Below are 12,375 nucleotides of genomic sequence, written 5' to 3' on the forward strand. Positions count from 1 at the left end.
TAAACATATCCTTGGATTTTGTGACTTTGTAAGATACAGTATTTCATTCTTTTACAGTGTTGCCAAAGGAGATTACCACCGTTTGATAACAGCTGGGGATGCTCTCTTCCTCTCAGTTCTTGTGCCTTTTAATAATCCATTCAAGTTTAACATTAATTTAACACGCGGTGCCAACAAATCAAGTGGATCTTGAAAGATAAATGGAGATATTATATATTAAATTGATCCCTCGAGAGAAAAACTGGTGTCATATCTGAGTCAGTCCAGTTCAGCCCAGTTGGGGGGGAAAGATATCAAGTTGTTCACATTCCCAGACAGGGAGGGGACATTTAGAGGCTTTGGTCTTTTTAAAGGCTGGATATGCACCAAAGTTACACAATAACACAAACAAACTAAACAATGAAAGCAGCGGTAGGAAACGCCGTGTTCTGCAAGATAAAATTACTGTTTTTATCAAATGACTGCTGCCTCTGCCTCTATGGATAAGTGCCTCATACAAACCCTGCATCAAAATATCCAAACTATCCATTTCCTTCAAAGTAAAGCTACAAATCACATGTACTGTTTCAATCTACATTCATATATCTTCTTTTTGTACTTTCTGACTTCACACCAGCCTGACAATAACACAGAGTCATGTTCCTCTCGATCTTTCAGATACAGGAAATAACAACATACTGTGGTTATTTCCCAAGACGCCAACGAGCTGTTGTTTCCCTCAGTGGGTTTACCTTTATTGCAGAATGGCTGCAAAACCATAAATAATGACTAAAGCAGAGTCATCAGATCATGCAGGGCGCTCCTGCAACATTTACCACAGACCAGAGGCTGTGAAAAGTGTAACGAATGGTCGATAACACTCGACACACTTACAGATAAAGATTACCACAGCGCCTCTTTAGTTTTTATTTACCTTCTGTACCCTCCAATAAAAGTTACTTATTAGAATGAGCTTGCATCTCCAAATGATGCTAAATATGCTGCTGTTTGTACAGTACAAACACCAAGCCAAGCACAGTCACAGCATACAGAAAGCTCCCTTTAACTAACTCAGACATTGTGCATTCAATTTGTTAGATTTAAATAAAAATAATCAAAGTGAATAACTTTGCAGAGCTGCAGAGTGTTTTTCAGCCCCATATTTACTGTATGGTTCACTGTCATAATTTTCATCAACCCCTTTGGCAGCGAAAGATAACAGCAGAAAAGATAAACCCACAGTAAACTTCCTGCCCCGAACCAAACAGCAGACAGACAAATTGAGTGTCTAACCCGTGAAGGGAGTTGAACATCTAGCAGCAGAAGACCTAGATATTGGTTCCAGGACTCAAAACTAATGCAAATATCACTGCTACACTACACTATAGCTGCTGTTTCCAAACACTTTTGCTCTATTAACTTAATGTGTTGTCTGTATCTGTCAGTTGCTGGTGACCACAAGTGAATTCACGCAGCTTTAAGTTACAAGATGCCACTTAAAGTAACTTGAGCACATGTTGATCATCAATCACCTGATTGCTGCTGGGTGCGGTGCCTGTAGTTCTGCATTACACTGTGTAGTGTGCCTGATGTGTGTTTACATTGTCTCTTCATTTTTGTTTAAGCTAGCACACTGCAAAAAAGCCAACTTGTATTTTTTGGCCTAAAACAGTGATTTAAGTTGGCAAAACTTGGAAATATAAATTATTGACATTTAGGGCAATAATGTAAGTTAGCACAACAAAGGAAGCCAGTTGTCTGCTCAAAAACAAGTTTGTGAGTTGTTGTTACTGATATCTTTAAGTTGGGGTTCAAAACAAGGGACAATAGTTCTGATAACTGATGCTAGCGGCTAACTGATGCTAGCGGCTAACTGATGCTAGCAGCGCTGCTTGTTACAGCTGCAAGAGTAGCCATTAGCGTATCAATGCTAACTCAAAATTGTGGTCGCAACATTAGCTGACATTTCATAGCGGCGTTACAATCGTGCCAATTCAGCACATTGCAGAAGTTAGCAGAAGTAAGGATTAAAAGTTATTACAATGTAAAATGATAAGTTAGTACAATTTACAGTTGAGTTGACAAAAATCTGAATTCAGAGTTGAGCAAACTCAAAAACAAAACTTTAAATATTTAGTTTAATTGTCCAACTTAAAATTTTATCGAAGTTTGTTGCCTTGAAATTTTGAGTTCACCCAACTTTTCTTTTTTTGCAGTGCAAAACCGTGACATAAAAAGTTGTTTGCTAATCTTTTCCTTAAAACTGATACCATCATTTGGAGTTGAGTGATATCCAGCCCAACTCGGTATGTTGGCAAACATACAAATTATGGGAAAACATGAACAGTATATTCTATATGGCAGCATACTTGACATGCAGCAAATAAACAGATCTTCAGATCGTATGAATTATTCAGTGAGCTTGCCTTGTTTTCTAAGCTTTAGAAATGAAAACCAGCCCATTTTTTTCACTCAGTCAAACTTCTTGTTTTCATTAAAAGACAAAATAACTCAGAGCACAAACTGTCACTGAGCTCGCTGAAGCATGTCCTGCAAAACAATACCCATCCAGATGAAATACCACGCTTTCAGGGAGTAACCAAAGCCAAGAGCAATGAAAACAACAAGAGTGATGAGAGCCTGACCTGGAGACACGGTTGACCACGAAGAGGAACACTCCCAGAGGCAAGATGGAGAGCAGGAACCAGGGGAAGACAATGCTCACCATTCCCAGGCAAAACAGCACCAGGGTCAGGTTCTGCAGCAGCATCTCAGCTTGCATGGTGAGACGGACGTCAACTATGGAGAGCAGACATATTAAATATCAGACACACTGACTATCTATGTCTGTATGTGAAGATAGACTCTGGAACTGCCTCCACATCCGTGCAGCACAGTCCCTAAATGTTTTTAAATCCCACTTTAAAAAAACCACCTCTTTTCTCTTGCCTTCTATTAAAGTTTTTTCCTCCGGCAAGTGCTACACAGCAAAATCTGTAGTGTTGTTTTTTCAGTGTTAATAATTTTGAGTTAGTGGGTGTTGATAGATTTTGGAGTTTTTTTTAACACTTGTTATGATCAAAAAGCTCTGCCAGCTGTCAATCAAGCGAGTTACATGTTAACACCTGAGTTAGATTCACTTCAGTTGGAGTTGATTTTCAGATTTTGTGACTTGTATGTTCGGCCAAAGACAGAATGCACTTTTAAGGTATCATAAAACAAAACAATGAATGTTAATTATCACATTAGTGAAAGGAAATAACATGATTTTAGGGTTAAAAATACACTTTAATGTGTGAAAGTAACACAATGTATGTTAAAAATTAACACTGAAAGGGAATAACGCGATTTTAACGTTGAAAATACCCTATGTGGTGTCATAAAACAACAGCAAGGGTGTCAAATATTTAACACTATTAAAGAGTTAAAATATTTACACTTTTCAAAGTGTAATTTTAACTCCCATCTTCTTTTAATTTATTTTAAATTTAATTTTGTTTTTTTGGGGGGTTTTTTTGTTACCTTTGTCAATTCTGTATTTTATTGCACTTTTTGCACTTTTATGTGAAGCATTTTGGTGCGGCTCAGCCGTCTGTAAATGCGCTATATCAGGGGTGTCAAACTCTGGCCCGCGGGCCAAATAAAATTACACTGCGGGCCAAATTTGTTCAATGTTGGCCCGCGATTTCATTCAAGTTTTAACCCATAAGAACCTATGGTGACACCCGTGTAACAAAAACTTTAAATCTTCTACAATCAATCTAAGATTAAACCCATTTAACAATTCTAACCAATCAATAGGATGTCCTGTATTGCATTTCACTTCTTCTGACCATATTTCCTGTCACAATTTTGATATATGTTATAGAGAGGCAAAGAAAAAGGCAAATTTGTGTTTCTGTAAGCAGGAAATGTGTCTAGTTTTTTTTTATTTTAAAATAAGAAATATAAAAATAAACGCCCAATGTATCGTATATGTCACATCACAGATCTTTGACATTTAGGGGTAGAATTTTTTTTTTTAAACATCATAAATGTGTTCTATGTGGTCCACTTGGTCTGTGGTATATCCCCCATAATTTTCCTTTAAGGATTACTGGGTCTGGGTTCTTATGCGTTAAATTAAATGTATTTCAGTTCTCTTCTTCTATTTGGTATTGTATCATACTCTGCTGTAATGGTAGTGTTTCTGTATTTTGCACTAGTTTAAATGGTTGTTTCTAAAGTTGGAGATCTTACTCCACTGGAATGATATTTATTATTCTGGAAAAAGCTGACAGAAACCACCAAATTCATAGTCCCCTACCTGGCTTTTCAGTGTAAGGGGGTTAAGATATGCCACATATTGAGACTACTTGATGCAATAAAATAAAATGTGATCATATCAGTAATCATATCAGCATTTTGTATTTTATTTTGATGCATTTGTTCAGTAAGTATTTGCAATTTTGTAACAAGATAACTACAAGCATATTTCCTAAAATGTCAATACACTGAAAAAAGAACCAACTTAATTGAATTGCCAAATGAATTATCCCTCATAATTTTCCTTTAAGGATTACTGGGTCTGGGTTCTTATGGGTTAAATTTTGGCCCATTGTGTATTTGAGTTTGACACCCCTGCGCTATATAAATACATTTTACTCGACTTGACTTGACTTGACTTGAAACTTTGTGTCACCCTGAGTGTTTTTTTTGTGCTTTGAGAGAAGGAGACGCAGTGGAGTCGACAAAGACATAATTATAAACAAAACCAGGCATCCAAAAAAACAGCAACAACTCACAAAAACAACATGTCAAGCCAAGACACGAGTGAAGAAAGCCACTCGCTGAACAAAATACGCCATGTGAAACCATGCTGTGTCTTGGCAGTACACCTTGTCAAACCAGTGTGACTCCACTGACTGAGAGCTCTCTTGGGGGGGAAGGGTTCACAGTCAAGACAAATCAAGTCTCACCCTCATCCATGTCTCTGGAGAAGCGGGTCAGGATACGACCCAGAGGTGTTGTATCAAAGAAGTGCATGGGGCTCAGGAGGAGCCGACGAAACAGCTTGTCGTGGAGCACGGAGGCAGCCTTCACCGTGCACTGTCAACACAAACAAACAGCCGTGTTACAACATGAGACCTGACACATGGAAACAAACAACTTTAAGGAAACATACGGAAAGGATCACAGCTTGGATAAACAGACGGTCGGGACTGGAAATCGTCTGTCAGCCTCAAAACACAAAAACACACAATGGATAAATACAGTGGCAGTCATATGTTGCCTGCAGAGTGATAAACGCTACTTCACCATATGTTAAGCATGTGCACAGCAGAGGGTTTTTTTTTAAACACGCGCAAGGCAAACTGTCAAATCGTCATTTATAATGAGTTTCTGGGAGGCTGACACAAAGGTCATGACCTAACGAGCAAGAGACATTTCACCAATAGGACAGAAATTACATGTGGCAGCGGAGAACAAATTAATTCTATTAATGGAATATTCAACACTCCCAAAGATCTCATCACAGCTAGGGGTAAAAAAAGTTTAGCCATCTTTGAAAAATTAGCAATTTCAAGTGGCACACATTAACGTGGGGACCTAACCTCTGCAGCGCGGTGTCAGGACGGGTTAGCTTGAAAACGAGGACGCACACCCGAAGGGGCACTGACATGCACGCACACACATCCTGCCTTTCTCTCTGCCTCTTTGTCTCTATGGCACTCACAGAAACACACACACACACACACAGACAAACACACAGACACACACACACATTCTTGTACTTCTATCTTTGTGAGGGCCCTCATTGGAATAGTGAAGTCTTTAGTTTTAATTCATTTCTAGGGTGAGTTTGCTAGTTTTAGTTTAGTTTTTATTAGTTTTAGTTTTTTATAATGGGGTATTTGTTGGGTGGGAGATTAAAAGAGGTCACAGTAAATTTTGCCTTAATTTCCTTTGTCTGATCCATCTTCATTACGTATGAAAAAGGACATTTTCACTATAATTTTAGTTTTGTAACCACACAATACAGTTTCAGTTAATTATCATTATCATGTAACCTTTAACCCTTAAAACAAAGTCTGAAATAAAAAAAAAAACCTTTAAAGTAGTGAGGACCAGCCAAAATGTCCTCACTTTGCGAAAATGTCCTCACTCTGTTGGTTAAAAACGTGTTCCGGTCCTCACAATGTAGCAAGTACAAGAACACAGACAAACACACACACACACACACACACACACACACACACAAAGACACACACACACACACACACACACACACACACACACACACACTTGTTGTAAAGCTGTGAGACATGGCTGTGGACAGATAAATGGATTTGGCCTGCAGGCATTTTCAATTATAGTACTAGAACCATGAGAGCATGAACAAATGACAATAAAGACAATTAGTGAGGAGCACTGCTTGAAGGTATAATGTGTAACTTTTTCACATTAAATTATTTAAAAACACTGGACTACATGTTTTTATTTTTATTTTGTTGAGATGTGAACTTACATGATCTCAAATATGTTAAAAACTAAGAGGAATCTGTAATTATAATCAAGGTATCGCTCCGTTTCATTTGATGGCCACTAGGGGTCTCTCAATGAAAATAATAAAAAAAAAGATGGAGCAACGCTATCATTAAAGAAAGAGTTCATTATTGAGAAGGTTTTTACTGGACGCTGAATTATCCCCGGAAGTCTCTTCCTCTCAAAAACACTGCTGATTAAAACTGGTAAAAACTGAATAAAGCAGTTTCACCTCAAAAATCTGTGTTTCTTCAATGTGTCTTAAAACTGGGATAAAAGTAAATTCCTAATAACCTAATGTAACAACACTAATGCTGATGCATGCAGAAGGATAAAAGACGCCACTGATAGGCAATAAACACAGAGTGTGTCCTTGATTAAAATTACACATTTCTCTTGTTGTGTAAATTGTTGGAAACATTTTGGATAATGTAAGTACACAACTAAAAAACACAACATACACTGAAAAAAGAACCAACTTAATTGAATTGTTTCAATTGGTAACACCTAAATGAATTAAGTTCTTTCAAATTAATTTAATAAGTCAGATTAACACAATTGATTTTAAATTAATTTGAAAGAACTTAATTCATTTAGGTGTTACCTAAAGTAACCTAACCTAAGTTGGTTCAACTATTTTCTTTTTTCAGTGTATAAGGTCTAGTCATTTATCAGTATCTTAATGCAGAAATGTCACCATTATGATATCAACATTTCACAATCCTTTCAAACATCACTACTGTTTTAAAGTTTATCAGGCTGCTTACCTTCACAAACACCAGTCCTCTCATTGTCTTCAGCAGTAAAGCAGCTCCCATGGAAACCACGTAAACAGTTGAATAGTACTGAATGTGAGGGTTGTGTCTCATGCTGTTTCTCTCCATCGTTCCATTCACCAAGATTAATGATGTGTTCTGAGGGCAGATGGAGCAACAAATTACCACGAATGAGAAAAAAAAAAATCCAATTTCTCCCCATGTAGGAATTTTGGCTCTAATAAAAGCGAGAAAAAAGCACACTTTGGAAAACAAAAAAGTACATGAGAATCAGTCAGTTCAATGATGTTTACTATTCAGAGCACATTCCTCAATAGCAGCCACCGCCTGCTTTGCTGCACATCTGTTTCTTCACTGCTCGTGCTTGTTTTTAATTAAGTTTACCGTGGTGCCGTTACTTTTTTAATCATGCACATTCAGATTAATGCTCAGTCGGCTGCCACAACTCACTGAAGCATAGTAGTTATTTTTCTTTTGGGGAAGCAAAAACACACTAAAAAGAGGCGTCTATTATAGTGGAGCAGGATCGTCTCCAATCCAAACTCACCCCGCTGCCCTGCCTTATCCAGTGGCTCAGCCACCAATTACTGAAGGCTATGCTGCCTGTGGTGGAGAGGAAGAGGAAGACGTTGATGATGAAGACTATTGAACCTCCTGCTGCTTTGATGTAGTCTCCGTACACGGACCAGGCGACCGCTCCAGAGCCCTTCTCCTCCGCTTTCATCAGTCGTTCTGCATAAAAGATGTTACTTGTTAACTATTCTCAAATGAAATAGTATGGAAGTAAATCTGTGTCATCGGAGTTTGAAATAAAAAAGACGTTGAATTTCTAGCACTGAATATTTCTGCATTGAAATCATGTATCTGAATGTTTTTCAACGTTAAAAATTCAACCTCAAAAAATTCAACCGCAAAAAATTCAACCTCGAAAAATTCAACCTAAAAATTTGCGTTTTAATTTTTTGCGGTTGAATTTTTTGCGGTTGAATTTTTTGCGGTTGAATTTTTTGCGGTTGAATTTTAACGCTGAAAAACATTCAGATACATAATTTCAATGCATGGGCTAGAAATTCAACCGCAAAAAATTCAACCGCAAAAAAAATTCAACCTCAAAAAATTCAACCGCAAAAAATTCAACTGCAAAAAAAATTGAACCGCAAAAAATTCAACCTAAAAATTTGCGTTTTAATTTTTTGAGGTTGACTTTTTTTTGCGGTTGAATTTTTTGCGGTTGAATTTCTAGCCCATGCATTGAAATTATGTATCTGAATGTTTTTCAACGTTAAAAATTCAACCTCAGAAAATTCAACCTCAAAAAATTTAACCTAAAAAAATTCAACCGCAAAAAATTCAACCTAAAAATTTGCGTTTTAATTTTTTGAGGTTGAATTTTTTTTGCGGTTGAATTTTTTGCGTTTGAATTTCTAGCCCATGCATTGAAATTATGTATCTGAATGTTTTTCAACGTTAAAAATTCAACCTCAAAAAATTCAAGCTCAAAAAATTCAACCTCAAAAAATTCAAGCTCAAAAAATTCAACCTCAAAAAATTTAACCTAAAAAAATTCAGCTGCAAAAAATTCAACCTAAAAATTTGCGTTTAAATTTTTTGAGGTTGAATTTTTTGCGGTTGAATTTTTTGAGGTTGAATTTTTAACGTTGAAAAACATTCAGATACATAATTTCAATGCAGAAATATTCAGTGCTAGAAATTCAACGTCTTTTTTATTTCAAACTCCGATGACACAGATTTACTTCCATAAATAGGAGCATTTAGCATTCCTCCTACATGTGGAGCATGAAAAGTGGCGAGGTCTCTCACCTCCTTTCTTGCTCTCAACCTTTGGTCCGACCTTGGCGATATCAACAACACTGTCATCCTTCTCCGCGCCGTCCTTCTGCTGTTTGTTTTTTAGATTCTCTTTCACCAGATTCTAAGAGGCGAAAAGGGTAAAGGAAGGGAAGAAAGTGAGCTGTGAAACATGCCATCGCCACAAATCACAGCAGCTGTAACAACAACAACACACTGCGAGTCATTTAAACAGAGATATCGGTGACAGGGTCTTTAGCAGCTCACCAGTAAATCAATGCACGCATAAATAATGAAAGGCCATGTGTGTATTAACATTTCCAGCTAGTGGGCCTGCCTTTCTGTGCTTATGAATTATTCAGCTTGTAATGTTCAATGTTATTGTGCAGTGGGGGCAAAGATGCCTCTCTAAAAAGATGTGGCCTGCTGCTTCATGAGCCCCTGGCCTTACCTCCTGTTGCATGCTGGTGAATAGGCTGGCATAGTCACGCTCTTTGCTCATTAGCTGAGCGTGGGTGCCGTGCTCGGAAATCTGCCCATCCTTCATCAGGATAACGTCGTCACACTCAGATAGATACTAGAAAAAGGTAAGAAACAGAGGCAAAGTACAGTGGGTTTAATGTTGCATACCAGGGTGGGAATTTCAAACACACTCTGGCCTTGATGCCCTGTGAAAAAATGTTCAATTTACGGCCAAAGTTCCAGTAAACACAACGCTAACCCGACCAACCTGGTCTCACAGAAATCCGTGAAATAGCCACGGATTTCGCTTAACTCAAAATCCGTGGAATAGCCACGGAATCGCTCAAATTTCCGTGAAACTGACACGGATTTCGCTACAATGCAAGTTAATGAATTTTTCTGGCGAGATCTTCACCACAAAGTGATTATGAACATTCACTGAGTGAATATTTAGAAAATAAAACGTATATTTCTCGCTAGAAATGTGATCAAAATCCATTTTTATGCAGAAACAAAGTCAAAATATTGATTTTTTCACTAAAAATGAGAGAACTGTCCGCCATGTTTTTTGTTCTGACCGTTGGGACCTTGAAGGTCATGTGACTTGGAACAAACCAATAGCCACGGGATATGACTGTCATTAACTTGCATTGTAGCGAAATCCGTGTCAGTTTCACGGAAATTTGAGTGATTCCGTGGCTATTCCACGGATTTTGAGTTAAGCGAAATCCGTGGCTATTTCACGGATTTCTGTGAGACCAGGTTGAACCCGACCCACTACCCGTCCTTCGAGACTTGTGCGCATCAACACATGGCTCATTTGAATATTCTAATGAGCCATGTGTTGATGTGCAGCACAGGTAAGCTAGCGGGACAAGCTGTTTTGATATGTTGTGACTGAAGTATGTGGTAGTATTTGACAGAACTTAACATTTACGTTTTTATAGAAAGTACTATTGATAGGTAATTACCATTGTATTTGCCTATTTAAAGTCGACTCGTTAACGTTACATTTTTGCGCCATGAAAACTAGCGATAGCTAGCTAGGTGGGATAGCGCTAACGTCTTCCCTAGCTCAGGAACAAGGGCTCCACATTTAGCTGATGTAAACTTCACCTCAGCAGGTTCCTTTTTTATGGCAGGAGGAGGCATTTCTCTTTCCTTACTCTTAGATGAACTCAGGCAGGAGATTCATTTTGCCATCTTTTCAAAATATATGCATTTGCCGTCTTTTCAAAACAGGTTCATTTGTCATTTTCCAAAAAGGTCCTTTCTAATATATTTAATATATTGTGCATTAATGTTTCTTGGTGAATGAGAATGTTAAGGTATTAATCTGAAAGGTAAAACCAGCGTAATTTAACCAAACGGCCTTTATGCCCTGTCATGTGGCCTTTGTGCCCTTAAAATAAGTGTGAACAGGAAAATGCCCCTAAAATGACGAAATTCCAAGCCTGTTGCATACATTTAAATCTTAAACTTTAATCACCTCCTCAAGGTTGCTTTTAAAACTTCTCCTTTCTTGAGTTTTGAGATATTTTCTTTGCTTTTTTAAATTTGTAATGATAACCAAATTTCCTTCAGAAACCACATGGTCCCTTACCTGCAGCTGGTGGGTCACAAAGAGCACCGTCTTGCCTTTGGCAGATCCCTTGATAGCTTTATGGAAGACATGAGAGCCCACACAAGCATCAACAGCGCTGAGAGGGTCATCCAGGAGGAGAATGGGCCGCTCGCTGTAGAGGGCTCGGGCCAGACTCACTCTCTGACGCTGCCCTCCGCTCAGGTTGGCGCCTCTCTCTCCGATCTAGCAGGAGAAAGTTAGAAAAACAAAGCTGCAGAAACTCTTGTTGTAGTTGCACTAAATTGCAAACAGTCTGTTACAAAAACTGCTGCACGGAAAAGTAAACAAGCATTTTGTTTTGAAAAATCATGTTACTAACAAGCAGATTTTGACAGATACCTCAGTCATGTCTCCATATGGGAGCTCTGCAAGATCTTGGAGAAGGCAGCAGGCGTTCAAGACGGCGTTATATCTGATAAGAAAACAATGAGAAAAGATGTTAAAGGGAGAGATTGGATTCTTTGAAGTCGGGTTGTCTGAGGGAGTACGGGCGTGAGGATCTATGTTGCTCTTAAAGTCACCAGTCTCCTTTGACAACAACACTCATTTTAGCCTGCAGATCACAGGAGTTGCTGGTCAGCAGCTGCTTGTTTAGTTTGTTTGTGTTTTCACACAATAACACAAACTAACCAACTGATGGAGGCAGCGATCGATCGACCAGCAACTTACATGTTCTGCAGGGTAAAACTTGTGTTTTTGTCAATGGAGAACAGTTTTAGTTCCCACTGATGTGAACTTAAACTGGGCTGTCTGACGGCAAAGTAAAGCTGTAAAGATATTCTAAATATATACATACATATATATATAGATATTGATGTTTTTTAGGTGGTTTAAATACATTTTGCACAATCCACAGCAGTACTTTGCTTTTCTTTCATGCCTTTACTCCTGCCTGCTTCTGCAAAGTGAGAGTATACCAACCGCAATCTACTGAAAAGTACTTCATACAACCCCACTTCAATAAACCCAAATTGTGCCTTTAACTCATTGAAATACTTGCAAATTCCAAATTTCCACCCTAGAGAATATTGGAGGATATTACATACAGCCAGAATGTGTAAAAAAAAAAACATACGGACCTGGGGGAGGGGGGTAATATTTTGAGAAAAAAACTTTACGAGATTAAAGTGTCAAATCTATGAGTAAAAAATATGCAGATTTATGAGATTTAAAGTGGTGAATCTGCGAGAAAAAAGCTGT

At 38.1% G+C, this 12,375-nt stretch overlaps 1 protein-coding gene across 2 annotated transcripts in view; it reads right to left on the reverse strand.

The window, feature by feature from the left end:
• wu:fb13g09 (ATP-binding cassette sub-family C member 5) overlaps window positions 1–12,375 on the reverse strand; it is a 78,103-nt gene that overhangs the window by 16,008 nt on the left and 49,720 nt on the right. For both annotated transcript variants that reach the window (XM_059345854.1, XM_059345853.1), the window contains exons 13-20: window positions 11,515–11,587; window positions 11,155–11,358; window positions 9,541–9,666; window positions 9,102–9,213; window positions 7,828–8,012; window positions 7,272–7,418; window positions 4,938–5,067; window positions 2,625–2,778 (exon numbers count right to left, since the gene is read on the reverse strand). In XM_059345854.1, the coding sequence (XP_059201837.1) occupies window positions 2,625–2,778; window positions 4,938–5,067; window positions 7,272–7,418; window positions 7,828–8,012; window positions 9,102–9,213; window positions 9,541–9,666; window positions 11,155–11,358; window positions 11,515–11,587 (1,131 nt within the window). The remainder of the gene's footprint in view (window positions 1–2,624; window positions 2,779–4,937; window positions 5,068–7,271; window positions 7,419–7,827; window positions 8,013–9,101; window positions 9,214–9,540; window positions 9,667–11,154; window positions 11,359–11,514; window positions 11,588–12,375) is intronic.

This window comes from Centropristis striata, chromosome 12 (assembly GCF_030273125.1).
Source record: "Centropristis striata isolate RG_2023a ecotype Rhode Island chromosome 12, C.striata_1.0, whole genome shotgun sequence".
Lineage (NCBI taxonomy): Eukaryota > Metazoa > Chordata > Actinopteri > Perciformes > Serranidae > Centropristis > Centropristis striata.